This window comes from Enhydra lutris, unplaced genomic scaffold (assembly GCF_002288905.1).
Source record: "Enhydra lutris kenyoni isolate GAN:26980312 unplaced genomic scaffold, ASM228890v2 scaffoldscaffold43, whole genome shotgun sequence".
In the NCBI taxonomy this organism is placed as follows: domain Eukaryota; kingdom Metazoa; phylum Chordata; class Mammalia; order Carnivora; family Mustelidae; genus Enhydra; species Enhydra lutris.
In genome coordinates, this window is record NW_019154127.1 from 15,746,127 (window position 1) to 15,766,975 (window position 20,849).

The 20,849-nt window shown below is 57.1% G+C and overlaps 1 protein-coding gene across 2 annotated transcripts in view; it reads left to right on the top strand.

Moving 5' to 3' along the window:
* The first annotated feature begins 8,292 nt into the window (after positions 1-8,292).
* The window catches only part of LOC111155631 (disco interacting protein 2 homolog A), a 117,320-nt gene continuing 104,763 nt past the window's right edge, over positions 8,293-20,849 (top strand). The window contains exon 1 of one of the 2 annotated variants that reach the window (XM_022515900.1): positions 8,293-8,494. In XM_022515900.1, the coding sequence (XP_022371608.1) occupies positions 8,404-8,494 (91 nt within the window). In that variant the 5' untranslated portion in view covers positions 8,293-8,403. The remainder of the gene's footprint in view (positions 8,495-20,849) is intronic. The other variant, XM_022515901.1, reaches the window with a different exon arrangement.

Sequence of the window (20,849 nt, forward strand, 5' to 3'; positions counted from 1 at the left end):
CCAGACGGGCGTCCCCCGTTGTGGGCGGTGTACGGTGCAGCTACCGGCCTCTGACATTGGAAGGGACAGGGTGCTACCCCGCAGACAGCTCGCCTCCCGGCAACTGCTGGAGTGACAGCCCCAGCTGCCCACGGGGCCCTCCCCACGGCCGGCACATACCCTGTTGCTTTCTGTCCCCCAGGACCTGTTGCTGTGATATTTTCATGCACTAGACCCAAGTGCTATGGTGTCCAAACCATCCGAGACTCAAAATAAGACTGTGATGGGCGCCGCTGCCTCTGTCCCCGGAAACGGAACTGTCTTTTATGACTGGTGTTGAGGAAAACCCGAAAAGGCGCCCGACTTTAATCCTTTCATCAGGGGCTGTAGCTTCTGGACCCTCATCGAGGGTTTGATCCTAGAAGAGAGCAGCCTTGCTCCGGGCGGAGACGGCCTGAGCAAGTCCCGGAACGGGGCGAACAGCACCCCCGAGGGCTGGACCCCGTGTCGTCTTCGCTCCGGCTGCTGTGAGCAAAGCCATACTCCGGGTGGGTTACAGACCACGACGAAATGTGTCGCTCACGGTTGTGGAGGTGGGAGGTTCAGGGTGAGCGCGCGGCCGCGCTGCGGGGGGCACACTGCCCGCTGGGGCTTCCCGGGGTGGACGGCAGAGGGCCCGCGAGCTCTCGCGACGTGTCAGGCTCTGAGCCACCCACAGAGGCTTCGCCCTCACGACCCCCGGAACCCGGGGCCTCCCACAGCTCCCCCTGCCGTCGCGTTAGCCGGTGCGCAGCTGGGCCTGCACACATCCCACCAAAGCGGGTGGTGCCGAGCCTCCCAGGCCCCCGCCTCCCGGGGGGGCCAACGGGCTCCTGGGGAGCTCGCTCGGGCCAGCTGGCAGCCCCGGAGATCACAGGCTTGCTCCTCGGACGGTCTACAGAGCGCGCTGGCAGCAGCGCGGGGGCACGCTGGCCGCCCTACACGCCGGCTCGGGGGTGGGTGTGGGATTTCCATTTGCTTTTGCCACTCCTCAGGCCCGAGTTGCCAGGAGCAGAGGCCAGTGCTGAGACCGATGCGGTGGTCGGCTTCCTCCATTACAGAGGAGGCGGCGATCTGTCACCCTGGGACTCGACCGGGACTGCAGGTGTGAGTGTGGCCTCCCGTCTGTGGCGTCTGTGAACTTGCAGACCGCCCCCCCCCGCCCCCAGCTGCGGCTCGCACAGCCGCCTCGGAGGCCCTGGCTGTTCCGCGATGAGTGTGCACGGTGAGCTCATGGTCCCAGAAGTCAGGGGTCTCCCCGTTGTTGGGGGCGGTCCCGGACAGGAAGTGACTGCCGGCTGCTGGCCTGCGAGCGGGACCAGGCAATCAACCTGCGGCTCCTCACTCCCTCCCTGTCCTTAGAATGTGTGCTCTCCTTCTTTGTTCCCACGGTGGGAGCTGTTCCAAGGACATAGCCTTGTGGAGTCCATCTGGATTGAGTACATGACTGAATCCAGTTAAGGCCTCTATCTAAACCTTTAACTGGTAGGTGGGTGTGGAGATCTACCTGTCTTATGGCTGCCCAAGACAGGCCTCCCAAATCAGCTCCCTACCACCTAATACTTTGGAGTGGTCAGCCTCACCTTTTGCCTCCTTCTCTTCTGGGTATCCGCGCACACGGACCCGTGTGTGAACGGACACCGGTGTCCCAGCGGCTGGGGACAGCCGCCTTGAGTGAAGAGGACTGAAGCAGCAGCTTGGGAGCACGTCTCGCAGCCTGGAGGGACTGTCTCAAAGTGGTGTGTCCCTTAAACCAGCAGCCCTCCCTGCCGCTGCCTCCCTTCCCGCCACGCTGCAGGAATCCGTGAATCAAGAGGCAGACCCCTTCGTTACGTCTGCAAGTTGAACTCCTTAGGTTTCTTTTTCTTCCAATGCGTTTTTATGTTTGTACTTTATCTGAATTGAAAAAATTTCTGAGTCATCTCTGTTTCCCATGCGGCGCTTGGACTCACGACCCCGAGACGGAGAGTTGTGAGCACCACGGATGCGGCCGGTGGGTGCTCCTGAGTTTTACTTTTTTGATGGAATAAGACATTCTTTACTTGTGCTTTTATTTCTAACGCACTTTTATTAAGACTTTTCATTTTACTTTTTAATTTTTTTCTTTTTATTTGTTTTTACTTTCTTTATTAGGTAGGCTTCATGCCCCACGTGGGGGTTGAACTCATGACCCCAGGATCAAGTCACAGACTCCACTGATGGAGCCAGCCAGGGGCCCCCATGTTTTCCTTTTTCCTTGAAGTACGGTCGACACGCAATGTGACACCAGCTTCGGGCGCAGAGCGCAGTGATCCAACAAGTTCGTACGGGGTCACGCGGGCAGTGTCGTCACCACGTGCCATCACACGCGCTCGTAGGTGTGACCGCCTCCCCGTGCTGCTGTTTTCATGCCCGTGACCCCCCTCGTCAGCGGCAGCCTGTGCCGCTTCGCCCCCCCGGTCCCCACCTCCCCGCTGGCAGCCACCAGTTCTTTGTGCTCATGGGCCGACTCCTCTCCGTCGTTCGGTTTGTTTCCAGACCCCGCGTGTCAGTGAGAGCCGACGGTGTTGTCCCTTCCTGTCTGACTGGGCTGCTTAGCATTAAGCGCTGGAGCTCCAGCCACACTGTCGCGGGGCGCGGGTTCCATTCTTTTTCAATGGCCGAGAACAACGCCACCGTGTACGCTTACCGCCTCTTTATCCGTCCTCCGTCAACGGACCCTGGGCCGCCTCTGTGTCTTGGCTGTCGTAGACACGCCCACGGTGGGCGCAGGTGCGGGGATCTTCTCGAGTGAGTGTGTTAACTCTTTGTTTCTTAGTCACGGTGAAGCAGCAGCAAGACACACCCACATGGGGCACCTGGGCTCCATGGGTTCTTCCCCATCGTGTCACGAATGCAAGAGCAGCCCTACCTTCTCCACCACCAAGACGCTGGCTCCTTCTGACCCGCAGTTTCCAGCCCTCCGTCGTTTGCAGGCCAGTGAATAGTTGATCTGTTCCTGGTGAGTGTCCTTTTGGGGGACCAGGACCTCTAACCCTGCGGTCTGCCCTTGGGAAGACGGGAAGCACAGAGTTCCCCAGGGAACCGCCGGGGCAGTGGGAAGTGGGACCCCTCCCGTTTCCAGCCCTTGGATTTCCGCTCACGTCTCCCTCCCACGGGGAGCACGGTGCCGTAAAGGTCTGGAAGGCGCCCTGTCTTTGCAGAATATCAGTCTGGCTCTGACGCTTTGGCTGTGCCTCTGGCTGGCTGCCCCAGGGCTCTGCCAGGCAGCGGGTCCCGTGCTCCCTGCCCGTGTGCCGCGCAGTGCGCAGTCCCGCACCTCCTCTGCGGTGAGTGAGTCCTGCCTCATGACGCCCCGCGCGGGTCCTGTGCCCTTACGTCCGCAAGCCCTTGCTGCGGTATTTGTGGGCACGAAGGCCAGACTGACACAGAGAACGTGAGTCTGCTGCTGTGGGAAGGAGCGGCTCTTCCCGGACGGAAGTTGCCTGGTGGCCCTTCTCGAGGTCAGGAGCCCCACGGGAGCTCAGCACTGGTCTTTTGTGGGCAGGCTGGACATTCAGCAGCAGCGACTGACTAGCTCAGCTTTGGTCAGAGAACCCACACCGCTGGGCCCAGGAACAGTGTCCGCTGTCACCCTCGTCCTCGTGCCCGTCGTGCCAGGACTCAGGTTGCCGGTGAGAAGTGCGGCCCGACATGGCGGACGCCCTCTGTCCACCTGGCTGTCTCGTCCTTCTTTCAGGGATGCCCTCTGGGCGTTCACATCTTATACAGAGACCACCCCGCGCGGTGCCTCTTCCGAATCTGCCCTCAGGCTTCTATCACAGCCCGCTTTGTCCCACGCCGCTCCTTATTTTCACGCCAGCCGCGACCAGTCCCCAACACTGCCCGTGAGTCATGTATATTCTCACCTTGGTTTGCTCGTTACATTAAAAAAAAAAAAAAAAAAAGGTGAATGACTAGGAGCTTTGCCTTATGGGAGGGTACACCGTCCCACACTGTCCTCCCAACTGTCCTACATGCTGTCCGTTTTCATTTTGAACTCACAAGCCAGCCCATTTAGGAACCAAGTTCAAGATGTTTGCGCCTTTGTCCGTTGGTCATAAAGGTCCCGCGGACGTGATGGGTGTGGAATGCCAGAGCAGCTCTCGAAGAACAGCAGCAGATGCTGTGCGGTCTGGGCTCCCTTGGACCTCTGTACATTCTCCTGCTGAGTCATGATGTGCTGCTTAGGATGGGTTACTGCTGGGCCCAGCCGACTTCGTGACTTCCTAAGTTCGACAGCCCGTCTCAACGGGCAACTTCGGCTGTGTGGTGACTTGAGTGTCCCAAGGTGGGGTGTTCCTTCTCTATCTGAGCTGAGCAGCAAACCAGGATAGGATATTTTTTTGCCCCAAAAGACATATAAATTCTCTGCTCCAAGTAGTATGGCATGAACTCAGAGCCCTGAATTGTGAATCTCCTCGTGGGACATGCCAGAAACCCCACGTTGCGTTGTTGCCCACCACCAATAACCACCAGTACCACCTGCTAGACACCTGCTATGGCCTCCCTCCATTACTGCCCCCTTACAGGGCGCGCTAACAGGACACCACGATGATGGTCCAAGTATGTGGATATCAGAGTTCTGGGTTCTTCTCAGAGCTCACAGTTCTCCAGCTCACTCGGTATTTGAGTCAGAGCTGGGTTCCAGGTGTGGCACATGCTGCTTCTGGAACCGGAAGCAGTCCAGCGACGTCTGGCTTTCTAATTGTTGAAGGTGCCAGGTGCAGGAATTGTCTTTTACTTTCAAAAAGCTGCCCTATGGGACACCGCTGACCGCTGGGTCCCCAAAACTGGGACGGCGCTGCCCGACCCTGATCTTCACAGGGTTTCTTACTCCCTCCAGAGTAGCTGCGTCTTACCAAGGTCTCCAGCTCATCTGGCTGGTGAACATGTTCTTGATGGAGTGGGACGATGCAGTTGTCAACATGGCCTTCGGGCAAAACTCTGTATTTGGTTCACGTGTCCCACAACCTGGGGGCCAGCATCAGCCGCCAGACAAGCCACTAAGTGTGTGGTCATTTGTTACGTGGCTCTAGTTACCCCATCACACCCGCAGCACCCCTTCAGCAAGTTCATACCCGGTTTGTGCCGGTCTTAAAACCCGTATCTTAGAAGATTGCTTGTGAGCCAGTAAATTCTTTGAGCCAATTTTATTTTTAAAATTTATTTAAATTCGGTTAATTCACATGGAGTGTATTACTGGTTTCAGAGGTAGAGGTCAATGATTCATCAGTTGCATTTAACACCCAGGGCTCATCACATCACCTGCGCTCCTTACTGCCCGTCTCCCAGTCACTCCATCCCCCACCCCCACCCCTCCAGCCACCCTCGGTTCATTTCCTCAAGTTAAGAGTCTCTTATTGTTTGTCTCCTCTTTGATTTTGTCTTGTTTTATTTTTCTCTCCCTTCCTCTATGTTCATCTGCTTTGTTTCTTAAATTCCAAATATCCCAGAGATCACATAATTGTCTTTTTCTGACTGACTTGTTTCACTCAGAATAATACCCTCTAGTCCCTCCAGTCCCATCCACGCCGATGCAAAGGGCAGGACGTCCCCCTTTCTGATGGCCAAGTCACATTCCGTTGTGTAGACGAACCCCGTCTTCTCTCCCGTTCATCTGCCGACGGACGTCCGGGTTCTTCCCGCAGTTTGGCCGTTGTGGGCGTCGCTGCTGTGAACACGGGGGGCAGGGCCCTTCCGGTCACTCCGTTTGTCTCTGCCCAAGTTTGTGTCGACATTGCAGCTCCTTTCCGATCTCTGCAAGGGTCCTGCTGACGAGTTAAAGGTATTGGGGACCAGCACTCATTAAACACACTCATAATCCAGGCCCACACAAATTTTCCCAGTTCCTGGAAGTACATGTTGGCTGGTCTTCCAGCTTGTTTTGGGTTGAGTGGTATCTCCACCCCTCTCAGAAGAGGATGTTGGAGTACTCTACCCACGCTAACCCAATAACTGGGTCTCGGCAGAGGATCCAGTTCAGAGGAATTCCTCCGGGTAGGCTCTAATTCCCTATCACTGGTGTCCCCCTAAGTAGGGGAAATTCGGACACAGAAACAGACACACGTGGAGGGGAAAAGGCATGTGAACATGACGGCGCAGATGGGTGTCGCGTGCCCACAAGCCGGGGATACTGAACACTGCCAGCGAATCATAAGCTGGGAGAGAGGAGTGAGACTCTCAGCTCTCAGAAGGACCCACACATGCTGTCTTTTTTTTCTTTAAACTTATTTTTTTTTTAGTAATCTCTACCCCCAATGTGGGGCTCTAGCTCTAGCTCCCTAGATGGAGAATCCCATGCTATTCCCACTGAGCCAGCCAGGTGCCCCATGCTGTCTTCTTCTGACTTCTGGCCTCCAGAGACAAATTCCTGGTAAGCCGCCCTGTTTGTGCTACAGTCCTTTTGAGGGGGAGGGGACTAGAGTTCCCCTTCTTTCTCATGCTTCCAACTAAATTATGCCCCCAAAATAACTGTGATTATAGGCATAGTGTCCAGCAGGTGGGGAAGGAGTGCTTGCTACATAGGGAGAGGTAAGGCACATGGGTAGGCTGGGGAGTCCAAACCTTTGATGTATCTAGACAGATTCAAATACCTCCAAGCCCGGTCATGGCCGTAGCTTTTCCCAGCCAGGGCCCCACACTTGGCCTAACAGAACTGCCTTGGTCGGGTGTTCACCATCTCTGAGGTAGGTATTAGTCTCTGGGCCTGGCCCTTGTCTTTATCATCTCAGCATGGGAGACGGTTTCTTTATATGCAACCAAAGAGGCCATCATCCACTGCTAGCCATCAGCTATCCATTGTTTCTTTCTTTTAGATTTTCATTTATTTTTTAAGATTTTTATTTATTTTGTTGTCAGAGAGAGAGAATAAGCATGGGGAGCAGCCCGGGGAGAGAGAGGGAAGCAGACTCCCCACGGAGCAGGGAGCCCCATGCAGGGCTCGATCCCAGGACCCTGGCATCATGACTTGACACAAAGACTGACTGAGTCACCAGGCCCCCGTTTTTCTTTTTATTTAATTTTTTTAAGTTGGCTTCATGCCCAGCGTGGCGCCCAGTGCAGGCCTTTTAGGACTCTGAGACTGAGGGCGGAGCTGAGGTCCAGAGTCGGGCACTCAACGGCGGCGGAGCCACCCAGGCGCCCCCGTCGTTCTCAAGAGCATCGGCAGTGCCCCGAGCGGCCACCGGGCCCCACACCCTCCCGGACAGCTGCCGTCGCGCACACAAGGCTCCGCGTGTCCCCACTAGTGTCCTCCGCTGCGTTCGCGGGTCCCTCCTGCTGCACAGCCGGCGAGACGCCGCAGCCCCGCACGGGCCGGAACGCCGCACCCGGCCCTGCCCGCCCGCAGCGGCTCCCGGGAGCGAGCGCTGCCGCCGGCTTCTTCCTGCGCGGAGGCCGCGTTCGGGCTCCAGACCCGGGAGCGGGAGGGAGCGGAGGGTCCCCGCGGAGCTCCGGCCGGTCTGGCCCGTCGCGGGGCCGGCGCGGCTCCTCAGCGGGGCGCGGGCTCGGGTCCACACGGGCCCGTCCTCCTCCGGGCGTCCCTCGGGCCCAGCTGCGGCGGCTCCAGGACGGGCGCGGCCTCTGCACCGCCCCGCGTCGGGGGCCCCGGCGGACACACGCCCCTCCCGCGCCCGCGGGGCTCCCGGGGTCACCGCGTGGTCCGCAGCGCCGCTTCTGCCGCGCCTGGAAAAGGAAACGCGCGAACACGCACGCAAGTCCGGGGCCCCGCGCGTCCCCGCCGGGGCCGCAGCCGTGGTCCGGGGCGCAGAGGGGCTCCGGGAGGAGCCGGACCCGGCGGAGAGCGGCGGCTCACCCTCGAGCCCCCGGCTGCGGCGCCCCCCGCGCACCCCACACCTCAGCCTCGGCGGCGGGCAGTGCCCAGCCCAGCTGCACAGCGTCCGGGGCCCCGCTGACCCGCCCGCCTCTCCCACCGGGCTCGCGGGGCGCTCGCCGCAACCTCGGGGCGGACCGGAGCCCTAGGGGCTGCTGGGCGGGCCGCTGGCTGCAAGCCCCGCCCACGCCCGGCCGCGCACGCGCACTCTCCCTCCCGCCCTGCCCGCCGCGCACGCGCATTCCGTGCAGGGCCCGCCGGGAGGTCGGGCGCGCGGGCAGGCAGCCACGCGCTCGCGCTCGCGCTCGTGCTCGCGCTCGCGCCCGCTCCGCGCCGGTGCGGAGCCGCTCGGGCCGCGCCCCTACCCCGCCGCCTCAGCTCCCCGCGCAGCAGATGCGAGTCGCCGGGCTGAGGGGAGCGAGGTAGCCTCCGCCCGCGCCGCCGCCCGGCACTGGCCCGGCCGGGACCGCGGCCCCAGCCCCTCCCGGGCGTGTTCCGGCCTGGTCGTCCGCGGGGCGCGGCCGGAGCGGGCCATGGCCGACCGCGGGTGTCCGCTGGAGGCGGTGCCGCTGCCCGCCGAGGTGCGGGAGAGCCTGGCCGAGCTGGAGCTGGAGCTGTCGGAAGGTGAGCGGCCCGGACCCCAGCCCGGCCCTACCCCCGGGACTCCGGCCCTCGCCCCGGACCCCAGCACGGCCCTGACCCCGGGACCTCAGAACCCAGCCCGGACCCCAGCCGGGCCCTCACCCCGGATCCCAGCCCAGCCCTCACCCCGGATCCGGGGATCCTGGACCCCAGCCCTGCTTTGACTCCAGACCCCACCCGGACCCTTGCTGGGCCCTGACCCCAGGCCCCCGCCCAGCCCTCACTGCAGACCCCAGGACCCCTGACCGGGGACCCCCGGCCAGAACCCTGAATCCCGGCCCTCCCCCCGGACCCCGGCTCTCACCCCGGGCCCCAGCCCAGACACACACATCCCCCACCCCTCACCCTCGGCCCTGGCCCCGGGACCCCAGATCCGGCCCGGCCAGGACCCTGGGACTTCAGACCCCCGCGTGGATCCCCCCTCCGGCCCTCACCCTGGGACCTGGACTCCCCACCCCCCTTCCGCGCCAGCCTTTGGGTTCCAGGCGGGTCACCGAGCCCTGCGGTGTGACGGGGTGGTTTGGCCTCAAGCAGGTGAGTCGGGCGGGAGTGACCGTTCTTGTCGGGGCAGTGACGTGTTTGTCCGAGCTTCGGGCTGTGGGTCTGGGCTTCTTGAGGGGCTGTACCCAGGCCCTGTGAGCTGCCTCCAGCCCGGGTGTCCGTGTCCCCCGTGTTGCCAGGTTGTGCAGCACCGGCGTGTCTGCCTCGTCCAGGCTAAAAGATCACGTGCAAAGCCCTGGGCCCTTAGCGCGGGCTTGTTGCCCCATTTCTGGAACGTTTAAAAAATCCAGGAGAAGTTCGGCGAACGGTTGTCTGTTGAAAATAGGCTGGAGTCCGTGCACGTCAGAGGTGGGTGGCTGCGGCCTGCAGACCGATCCCGAGACTCGGGTCCTGTGCTGTGTTTGGATGCGTTGCGGAGAGTGAGGCCTTGCCCGGTTTTCAGGGCCGCCGGGGGCCTTTGAGGAAACACGTGTCAGTGTTTAAGTCCGTGTTTGAGCCTTCAGTGCATCTTCAGTTTTTAGGGGTCGTGTCCTCACAGCCCCGCTGTCCTTCAGGTTTCGGGTTGATAGGTGGGCGCGGGGGGGGGCCAGAGAATTTCTGAAAGAGCCGTCCAAGGGCGTGCCCCTCGGGCTCCGTCTTCGAACCCCCACGAAGCTCGGAGTGGAGGGCGCGGTCGTCCCGTCCCGTCCCGTCCCGTCCCCGTCCCCGTCCGGAGGGTACGGCACGCTAGCGGCCCGTCTGAGCCGCGCGCTGCAGTTTCGGGCTCTGCGTCCGTGGCACGCTTCTGTCCACCAGGTGCCGTGGGCGGCGGCGGGCGGGAGAGCGCTCTGGAGAAGTCGGACGAGCGCCAGTGAGGACCGGTGCCGGCCGGAGGTGCGCACGTTGGTTCCTGGCCCCGGGGCCGCCGTGCCCAGCAGACTTCGACGTCTCCATGTTCTTGCAGATCGCTCCTGACCCCGCCGGTGCCTTTGCTGTGCCCTCAACCCTCGCCGTGTTGGGGTTGCGTGCTCGCGGGCTTTCCAGGAGCTGCCAGAGGAGAGCGGGTCCTTTAAGAACTTGGTGACTGGTCGGTGGGAACAGGTACTGGGCGAGAGACGCGCTTTGTTGCACGCGCTGTGCTGTCTGTCGCCTGGGCGCGGGGTGTAGAGCTGAGTGAAGGCTGTAAGGCTGTCGGCGGGGAGCAACGGGAAAGCCAGCTCGGCCGAGAAGGGCGAGAGCAGAGCTTAGAAGGAAAGGACAGAGTGCACCGTGCCAGGAGGCCGGAGCCTGGCCTGCGTCCCAGCTTCTAGACTCTCCCGACGCCTTTCTTTTGGCCCAAATAGGTCAGTGATTATTCAGGCACAGCCGCACTTGGGCCTGTTCCCGGCGGTTCCCACACCTCTGACGCCAGCTTTGTCCGTTTGCGCGGGGCCCGTGTGGATGCCGGGCCGGCCTCCCGGTGGGACTCGGAGATGCTTTGTGACCGCGACCGCGTCTTGGGCCGGCCCTCGGCGTCTTCACGGCAGCCGGTGCGTGGCCCGGAGCTTCGCTGGAGGACGGCAGCTCCGAACTTGGGTTTGGCCGGCTGTCCGAGGGGGGGCGCGGCGGCCGAGCGGACGTCCGCGGTTCTTGTGGAGGTTCCGTCGGATGAGAGAGTACGTGCACGTGCCTCGAACCTCGGAGGTGTTTTATCGATGCGGTTAGAGGAGGGTTTCACGAAGGGAGCCCCGTCCTGAAGCGGCCCAAGGGCGTCTTGTCGTCGTTTCTGTGTTTCGATCAAGTAGAAGTCGTTAGCGGGGGTCTTTGTCCGGTGCCTCCCCTCCCCCCATCGTGTGTGCGGGAGATAAACTTCTAATTCAGAATAAACGGGTGTCAGTTAGGGTGACTTCACGGTGCTCACGTCTGTCCAAAGGACAACGTGTATGGAACGTAGGGTCGGCACGGCGAGGCGGCTGAGGGGGACGGGGACGGAAGCAGACCAAGTGCTGTCCGCTGGAGACGGGTGGTGACAGGGGCCTGGGTAATCTGGAAGACCCTGCACGGCTTCCCTTGGCCTGCCCGCCGGTCGCGACTGGTGGGGAGTGTGGCCCTGCCTTTGCCCGCAGCCCCCTGTGCGCTCACTGGATTGTCGTCATTGATCGCTGTGACTGGGGTCAGCCCTTGGCGGGGCTTCGGGTCTTAGAATACAGTGATTTTTTTCCTCGAGGGCAGGTTTGTTGGCTTTATGTTAGGAGTTCCCGAGAGGGAGATAAGGCACAGCTCCGGTCTTGCCCCTAACTTTCCCGCTGTTTCATCCTTCTTAGGAAGAAGAGGATAAAGGTGGGATTTCCCGCTCTTGTTAGACAGCCGCGGCCCCCACCACGAACACGCGTAGAACTCACACGTGTGGCTCCTCAAAGCATAGGAGAGTGTCCGTGGGTGAAAAGGAGTTTATTAGACTTTAGGAGAGAATTAATTCCCAGACACTGTGGTTTACCTGTTGCAGCGTCCAGTTACCCTCCGGATGGCTCACAGCTCGTGTTGGTACGACGCACCCCCTCGGGCTGGGGCGCTGAGCTGCTTTAAAACCCCGATGTTGGTGCCGGGTTCGCGCTCTGTCCGAGGAGCCTGCAGTGGCTTAGAAAGGAAATGGTGTGCGGTCGACTGCCGTTGTCCCACTCCTGTGCCGTCGTTCTCTTGTGGGCGGTAGGACCGTTGACAAGCTTCACCTTCAGTCTGTTTCTTGTTTTACTGCACTTTGTTAGTGCAGGGCCTCAGCCTGGATGCGGGCGAGCAGAAGGGGGAAAGGCTCTGTGGGTGCAGAGGAAGGAGCTCCTTCACAAAGCTTTTTTCCTCGTTAATCGTCTTTAACGTCTGTAACTTGTGATGCAATTCTTAGTTTTCAAAATGGTAACCTGACACTGCTTTTACATCAGCAAACATTTGCTGTGCTTCCTAAATAGTTTGTGGTATGTTAAAGTTCTCATGTCTACAGTTCTTCTCATCCATCAAAGCCCAGCCCAAATCCCTTCTAACTTTGAGCTTTTCCTGATCATCCCTGATGTGGCTGCTTTCTTGGAAGTCTCATCACACTTGTTCTCACCTGTGGCATTCTTGCCACTTTTTGTTTTTTTTGTATTTGTTATTTGTATGTATTCGTGCATTCCGTGATTGTTGAGTGCCCACTGGGTACTAGCTAATGTTTGAGCTGTCAGAGGTCAGGGTTAGCTATGTTTCTCCATTGATCAGCTTTGCACACTTTTTTAAACAAGCAGTGCGGGTACAGAGGCAGAGAAGTGAAATAGTTCAGAGGGAATGTGGGCTAGAGTGGGTGAGTGTGAGTGAGGGTGAGCGTGTGTGATGCCCCCCACCAGGTGCTTTCTAGGGTCCATTTTCTGGTTTCCTTCCAGAAGTAATCTGCCAGTGTGCTTCCTCTGGGGTCCCTGAGACCTTTTCTGGGTGCCTGCGAAGGAAGACTGTGTTCGCAGTGATGCTGAGATGTCCTCTCTGTTCTCCGTGTTTGCACTGGTGGTAGAAAGCAACGCTGGCGGCTTCATCAAGGCCAGGACCCTGGCGGTGCAGCCCCCCTGGTCAGCAGCAGAGATAGGGGCCACTTCCACTTAAAAGTGTCCTTCCTCGATGAAACAGTAAAAGTTAACTTTCCTACGTCTCGACCCTTGAATACCCATCTTTGTAGTAGTCCACGTGAGGAGCTGGGAAGCGCCACGCAGAGCCGCAGGGCCTGCTGGGAGGGACAGGCCTCGTGCGCCTTGACTTGCAAAGTGAACGGGCCGCTGTCGTGGCAGGGTGCCGTGTTTACTCGCAAAGTGGGTGTTGGACAAACTGCAGGTACAAGACTTGGGTACCTGGTGGACGAGAACACGTGTCAGAATTTCTGGCCAATGATAATGTTTGTGCTTTTGAACAAAAATTAAGCTTTTACAGAACTTATCGGCACACGAGCATGACAGCCGCTCATTACCTAAACTGTTTTGGTGAGATCAGCGGCGGCGTTACTGTCGGGTTTTGGTATTACGTAATGAAACGTGTCGGCGTTAGGAAGATCAATGTATCATGCTGCAAATTTGTGCGCAGGTGACAAGATCTTTCAAAGTACAGACCACCGGGTTGTGACCCAACAGGACGACAGTTCACTGGTACAGTTTTAGGCTCCGCATTGCTCCCAGCCTGTGAGAAAGCGCCGCTTGCCTTGCTTGGGAGGCGTGGTGCGGAGGGCGGCCGTCCGGGGTCTGGAAAGGCCGCCCAAACACTCCGCCCTCTTCCAGCGGCTGGACGGCCGGGTTCGCCGTGTCGGCTCGAGACAAAGCCACATGTTGGAACAGGCGGAATGCGGAAGCAGATGAGGGAATCGAGCCGACTGATCTACGAGGCCCGATTTGAGAGACTGGTGGGAGTAAGACAACACGTCCTCACTGAATGTTTTTGGCTTTGGAAATCTATTGTTTTTTTAAATTAAAATATATTTATGTTGACATGGTTTATTATAAACAAATTTGAGTGAATTAAACACTTAAAAATTTCACCATTTTAATTCCTAATACGGTAAATGTTGATCGATGTAACACACACAAGCAAAAGCTCTTCTGATTTTTGAGAGTGTGAAGGGGTCCTGCGTCCAAAAACTTTGAGAAGTTCTCGTCCTTGCAACTCTAAAAACAGAACTTTTACAGAAATGCCCAAATGTCACTGTATATTTCTTTATACTTCTTGGAACAGATTTTTTAGCTGCTGTTGGCATAATAGGATTTCTGTTTATATTTGGAAAGACAGTCAGATGCTTCTGAAAGTTATACGTACTAAATGCTTACATGTCCCACTTTACATGATTCGGGAATATTCCCTTTAGAATTTTTTTTGTAGTGAGTCATCCTAGCACAGTCTCCTTACAAAATTTTTTTTCTTTACAGAATTTTGATTGATACATTTTTAAAAGAGTGTCAATACTGTGATTTCAGTTTTAATACTGTAAAACTCTCCACATACCATTCATTGCCAACTATTCTGTACTGTGGAATTCCTGCCTTTGTTTAAACTTCACTTTCTCTCTGAGGTTCCGCCTTCCTCTGGGAAACACCCCCTTCTCCGGTGAGGCACGTCTGCCCCATGACCCTGTCGTGCTCCCGGTGTCCCCACTGCACAGTTTACTGCGTGGTTGCGTTTCTTTGTTTGCGTGCTCTGCTACTTCGTAGGGAACAGGAGGTTTGATCTGCTCGTCTTCATGTCGTCCTCAGCACCTAGCATATATTAGGCATTTTAATAAATGTTTAATTAATAAAAGTAAAAACTACACATGGTGTTTATTTTCAGTTTTTTAAACCTTTTATTATTTTTTATTTTAAGTAATCTTCATGGCCACTGTGGGGCTCGGACTCATGGTGCTGAGATCCAGAGTCGCACCCTCCGCGGCCCGAGCCATCCAGGCACCCTGTTTGCAGTTGCAAATCGAGAGTCACTGTGCCTGGCTGCGTCCTTCGCTTTCCCGGTGACAGTCTTCCAGATTCGGTGCCGCTGTTCATCAGCGGGGCAGACCACTGCTGTGGATCTGGTGCAGGTGCTCAGACTACCAGGAAGAAGCTGCCGGCGAGTCCCGCTGCTGTGTGGCTCAAGTCTCAGGTGCCATCGGAAGGGTCTGGCGGGCCCTGAGGCGGCCATGTCGCACCTGTGGCCTCAGCTCCGGGCTGTGGGTCCATGCCACCTGCACGCTGAGGCCACGCTTCTGTTGCAGGAATACAAACGCAGGTGGGAGCCCGGGAGCCTGTGGCTCCTGCTGGGGCCTTTGGCGCGAGGACCCAGGCGGCCTGAAACTTCCGAGAGCCATGTCGAGTCTTAGACTGTTTCTGCCCAGCCTGCCTCCCTCCCTCTGCCGATGCGAGGGTCACCTGGGTCGTGCCGCGCTCCACCCTCGCTCCACCCGCGCTCCACCGTGCTCCACGGCTCGCTCCCCGTCCCCCTCACAGGCATGTCTCCCCGAAGTCGCTTGCGTGCGTGTTCCGTCTTAGCATTGCTTCTCAGGGCTCCTGAACTGCCGTGGGGCTCTCTGGCTTAGACCCGGGTGGAAAGGCTGACGTACCTGGTGTCGTGGCTTAAGTGTCTCCCCTAAGAGTGGGCACTTGGAGGCCGTACTTGCCACATAGTTTTGGTCCATGCGTATCGAGTTGAATTATTCCCTCAGGACCCGCTTGTCTGTGGCTGGCTGTGGTTTAGGTGTCCATAGCGACACTTCCTGAGAGCTGGGGCCAAACCCACCTTGCTCTCTTCTGTGTCCCCGCCACCAGAGCCGCTGGCGTGTCATCCACGTCCAGGGACGTCTGTCCATCCAGGCTCTGCTGAAAAGAGAGACAACAGCTGGAATTTGGGGAGGCGGTTTTAGACCAGTGCTCAGGACACCCTGGGCAGGTGACTCCCGTGTGACAGGGGACGGAGCATCCCGGCTGGGTGGGCTGGCTGAGTGTGGTGACTCAGGTGATGAGAAGGTGGACGGGTGGTAGGAGGAGGCCAGAATGGTGGCCTGAGCCTGGGCCGGGTCTGGTGGCTCTACCGGTTTCTACTTGAGGGGTCGTGAGGGACCACGGGACCTTGTGCTCCACCGGCGTGTGTCCTTGAAGACTCCCTGGCTGCGTGCCAGGAGCGGCTTGCTGGGAGGCAAGCGTGAACGGGGCTCAGATCACTCGGGGCAGGCACTGCTGGGTGAGGAGTAGTAGTGTTGGGCGAGACGCCGCTCGACCTGAAGGAGGGGTAGAGGGATTGGCTGATGGTGGGGGGGACAGCGAGGAGTCGGGATGTGACTCCTGGGCTGTGGTTGGAGCTGCTGCGCGCGTGCACAGTGACGAGATGGGGAAGAGGAGGGTGACTGGGTCGGAGGGGAGACGCACTTGTTCGGCTGTTCGAGGAAGAAATGGCCTAACACGGCCCCTGCGATGATGGGGACACCAGCTAGTTGGCCTGATTGTGCTGCTGTTTTGGGGTGACTGTGGACTACATCCACGACTGTGGATAGGATGTGGTTATTAAACGCTTCGTCCAGATAACAGATGCCGGGAATATCACGAATTTGCTATCCTGATGCTTAAAACACCGTCCCAGTCAGTCTAATAGGCGTCTGTGCCTAACCTGATTCCTGACCACTAGTTGCAGGCTGTGTCGGAGATCGCCAGCGGCGCTCACAGCCGGCCGCCCGTGTGAGACCCCGGGCACTGCCTCCTTCTCTTCACGAGGACCTGCTGCAAGGGGGCACCTCCAGAGAACAGTGTCCTGCCTCTGTGTCCCGCACGCCGCAGCCCTGAGGACCTTGAGGACAGGGGCCTGGCCGTCCTGCGAGCTGCCGGCTGGGTCTGCAGGGGGACCCTTTCGGGGCCGGCTGGCTGTGCCTCGGTTTCTCCCGGGGCACTTGCTGGCAGTCTTGGGGGGGGCACGCCCAGGGCAGGCCTTCAGCTGAGGCGTGGGTTGTGTGGGGGTCCGAGTTGTGCACTGTCAGGAGCCTCTGTGGGCCGTTCGGTCCCCTCTCTCTGTAGACCTTTCATCTGACCTCGTGGGGTAGATGTACGCCTCGGACTTAGAAGTCTGCAAAGAGGCTTGACGGGGGGCCCTGCTCTGCTAGAACGAAGAGTCTGTGCCTGGCCACATGACCCCATGGAAGCAAGAGCGGGGGAGGGGAGTGGCGTCACCCCTGCGCCCCGTGACCAGCACCCACTTTTTACACCACAAACCCCCAGTGAACGGTCGTCCTTGTGGTGCTGCCACACGCCCGTCTCTCTCCGTCAGGGTCCAGGCTGACTGTCCTGCTCTTTTAGTTGAAAAGTACAGAAGAGTTGTAATTTTTGAAAACACATTTTTATTTCATTTTTTCATGTGTTCTTTTACCTGATGTGATAATGCAACATTTATTTAAAATAAAAGTGAATTTAAGGGCATCTGGGTGGCTTAATCAACTGAGTGTCTGCCTTCGGCTCAGGTCATGAGCCTGGAGTCCCGAGATCGAGCCCTGCATGGCATCGAGCCCCACATGGGGCTCCTGGCTCAGCAGGGAGCCTGCTTCTCCCTTTGCCTGCTGCTCCCCCGCTTGGGCTCTCTCCTCTCTCTCTCCCTTTCTCTCTCTGACAAATAAATAAATAAAATATAAGTGAATAAATAAATAAAAATGAATTCATACGAAGTGGTCGCTGTACTGTGACGTAGCTGAAGAGAGGGTGGGATGAAGGAGGGTTGTGTTATTTTATCCTCCTGCTCCGCTCGTAGATCTTTCACAACTAATTTTTTAAAGATTTTATTATTTATTAATTTGACAGAGAGAAAGAGAGACAGTGAGAGAGGGAACACAAGCAGGGGAAGCAGGAGAGGGAGAAGCAGGCTCCCCGTGGAGCAGGGAGCCCCATGTGGGGCTCGATCCCAGGACCCTGGGATCATGACCTGAGCCGGAGGCAGACGCTTAACGACTGAGCCACCCGGGCGCCCTCAGAACTAATCTTTGCTGTAGCATTTTGTTGGCAGTAAGCTTGCTTCTGAGTCCGACTGCAGTCTTCACGGATCAGTCTTCAGAGACAAGATCATCTAACATTCTCATATTGTGCTTATGCATTACAAAGAGTCGGAAATTACACACTGCACGGCAAAGAAGAACCTGTAATCAGTGAAAGACCCAACACCTGAAAACAGTTGCCTTTGTCATTTATTGATCAAGAATCACTTGGACTGATGCCCTCAGACGCCCTCGTCCTCTTCCACACAGGAGATGAATGGCTTCTGTTTTTCAGATTTCCTGGATCCTTGGGACAGCACCTCAGGTGGTCCCTGGGGCAGTAATCATGCAGGGTTTCCTTCCAGACTTTGGCCTGTGTCGCTCAGCTCTAAGGGACGAGTGGCAGTCCTGTCCCATCCGTTTACACTGACTGTTCGTGACTCGAGAGTATCGTATTGGAAATAGCAGAGAAAGATCTTTTGTTTCCTTTCAGATTTCAGAACTTTTTCTCTAGGATCTTTTTTTTTTTTTTAAAGATTTTTTATTTATTTATTTGACAGAGAGAGATCACAAGTAGACAGAGAGGCAGGCAGAGAGAGAGAGAGAGGGAAGCAGGCTCCCTGCTGAGCAGAGAGCCCGATGTGGGACTTGATCCCAGGACCCTGAGATCATGACCTGAGCCGAAGGCAGCGGCTTAACCCACTGAGCCACCCAGGCGCCCCATCTCTAGGATCTTTGATAAAAGACCTTTAAATTGAGTATCTGAAATGTGAAAGGACATGTTCATGCTGTTGAAGCAGGTGAGTAACGCAGAAGAGTGTGTCATGTAGTGGAGAGTTCCTGCCTAACTCGGGCTCTGTTGGCTTGTCTGTGAAGCTGGGGGCCGTGGAAGAGTCCTTTTCAGGAAACACTAAAATCAGGATAATTTAGAGATAAAGGGTATAGAAATGAGATAATCTGGCCTCATTATTAGGTAATCTTGGCATCACGGGCTCAATTGTATCCTCCAAATTCATATGTTGAAGACAAGTTCATATGTTAAGACTTAATGTGGAATTTAACAGATTCGTAGTTGGGACTGTATTTAGAGACACATCCTTCAAGGTGGGGGTGAAGGTTAAATGAACTCATGGGTGGGCTCTGATCCGATAGGACCTGCGTCCTCCCTAGACGAAGAGGTGGCAGGAGCGCGCGCACACAGAGAGCAGGCCGTGTGGGGACAAACAAGAAGGTGGCTGTGCAAGCCAAGGAGAGCCTCAGGGGGACCCAAAGCTGCTGTGGGGGTAAAGTACGTTTCTCTTGTTGAAGCCACCCAGTCTGTGGTCCTCTGTTAGGGCGGCTCGAGCAGACGAAGACTCTGTGTGTCACCCTGTCGCTCAGCAACATTCAGCAGACTGAGGGCCGTGGCCTAGCGAGGGCTGAAAGACCCGTAGACAGTGGCCGTTTCGTAAGGTGTGTGCAGGCCCCCAAGGGGAGCCTCTGTTGGTTTGGGTGGGCCCGGCTGATAGAGGGAATAGAGCTTCTTCCCGCTTTGTGTGAGAGCACGTGTGAGGAGGGGGTCCTAGGAAGGCGGGGAGAACATGCTAGACGGAGGGAGATGAGCCAAGGCTGAGTGGGCCGAGGGTTTCCAGACAGTGCTCCCCAGGCCACACGGGCAGACAGGGCTTCTTGGGAGAGGCGGGGGCTGGTTTGTAGGAGGGTTACGCATCCTAGTGGGAATTGGGACTGGGCCCTCTGGAGCCTAGACCAGTGTGGAGAGAAACTCAGGTGCCTGCTACAGCCAGATGGGTGTTACGGATGGGTGAGGTGAGCAGGGCTGAGACAGGCACCTGTGCTCTCCAGAGCGGCCCAGGAGAAGCTTCTGTGCTGGTGGAAATGGGTTGTGCTGGGGCTGCCACGGCCACTAGTGTACCACGGCAGCCGCCAGTCACACGTGTGGGAGTGGGAAACTGAATAGCCCATTTAATTGATTTTTAATTAATTAAAATGTAAATCTAAAACTTAAAATTTTAGGGGTCCCTGGAGGGGCTGGGGGGCTCAGTTGGTTAAGCATTTGTCTTTGGCTCAGGTCATGATCTCCAGGTCCTGGGATGGAGTCTGGGGTCAGGCCCCCTGCTACGTAGGGAGCTTGCTTCTCCCACTCCCTCTGCTGCTCCCCCTGCTTGTGCATCCTTGCTGTGTCAAATAAATAAAATAAAATAAAAATCTTTAAAACTTAAAATTTTAAAATACTCCCGTAAAATTAGGAATATAATAAAGATCTGTCCATCTACACTTCTATTAATATTACAGTTGGTAAGGAAGAGACAAAAGTCTTTGTAAACTGTAGGTTTGCTTCCACAGACAAGTCCCCAAGAGTCAGTGAAGTGTCAGAGCCAGTGGGAGCGCCGCACCAGTGCTGGGCGCAGGACCGTCCTGTGGGACTGGGAACACGCCTTCACACCCGGAAGAAGGGATTCGAGAGTCCGTTGGGAGAAGCCCTGCCCTTTCACAATAGCAACAAAATCACAGGGTACCCAGGAATGTCCACCGAAGATGGGGCAGCTCTCCTTCAGAAATCCCCAGACGATCGCTGGGGAACTTCGGCCGACCGGAAACAGGAGACTATGGTGCCCCGTGGTTGGGTGGAGAAGGACCCTCGGTATTTCATGCGTGCGTGTGGGCCGCAGACTTGTCTGTCCCTGCTGACCCTGGGACTTGTAGAAGGCTACACTGCTGAGAAGAGTTGAGACATTTTTCAGGTGGGAAGAAAAGAACAAGGTTAAGGCTCATTCCCTGCGAGGTAACCAAGATTAATTTTAAAACTCTGGCAATAAGGGGGCGCCTGGGTGGCTCAGTGGGTTAACCCTCTGCCTTCAGCTCAGGTCATGATCTCAGGGTCCTGGGATCGAGCCCCACATCGGGCTCTCTGCTCAGCGGGGAGCCTGCTTCCTCCTCTCTCTCTGCCTGCCTCTCTGCCTACTTGTGATCTCTGTCAAATAAATAAATAAAATCTTAAAAAAAAAGATTTTATTTATTAATTTGACAGAGACACAGCGAGAGAGGGAACACAAGCAGGGGGAGTGGAAGAGGCAGAAGCAGGCATCCCGCTGAGCTAGGAGCCCGATGATTCGGGGCTCGATCCCAGGAGACTGGGATCATGACCTGAACAGAAGGCAGCCGCTTAAGGGCCTGAGCCACCCAGGTGCCCCTAAAATCTTTTTTTTAAGATTTTATTTATTACGGGGCGCCTGGGTGGCTCAGTGGATTAAACCTCTGCTTTCAGCTTGGGTCGTGATCTCAGGGTCCTGGGATCGAGCCCCACATCGGGCTCTCTGCTCAGCGGGGAGCCTGCTTCCTCCTCTCTCTCTGCCTGCCTCTCTGCCTACTTGTGATCTCTGTCAAATAAATAAATAAAATCTT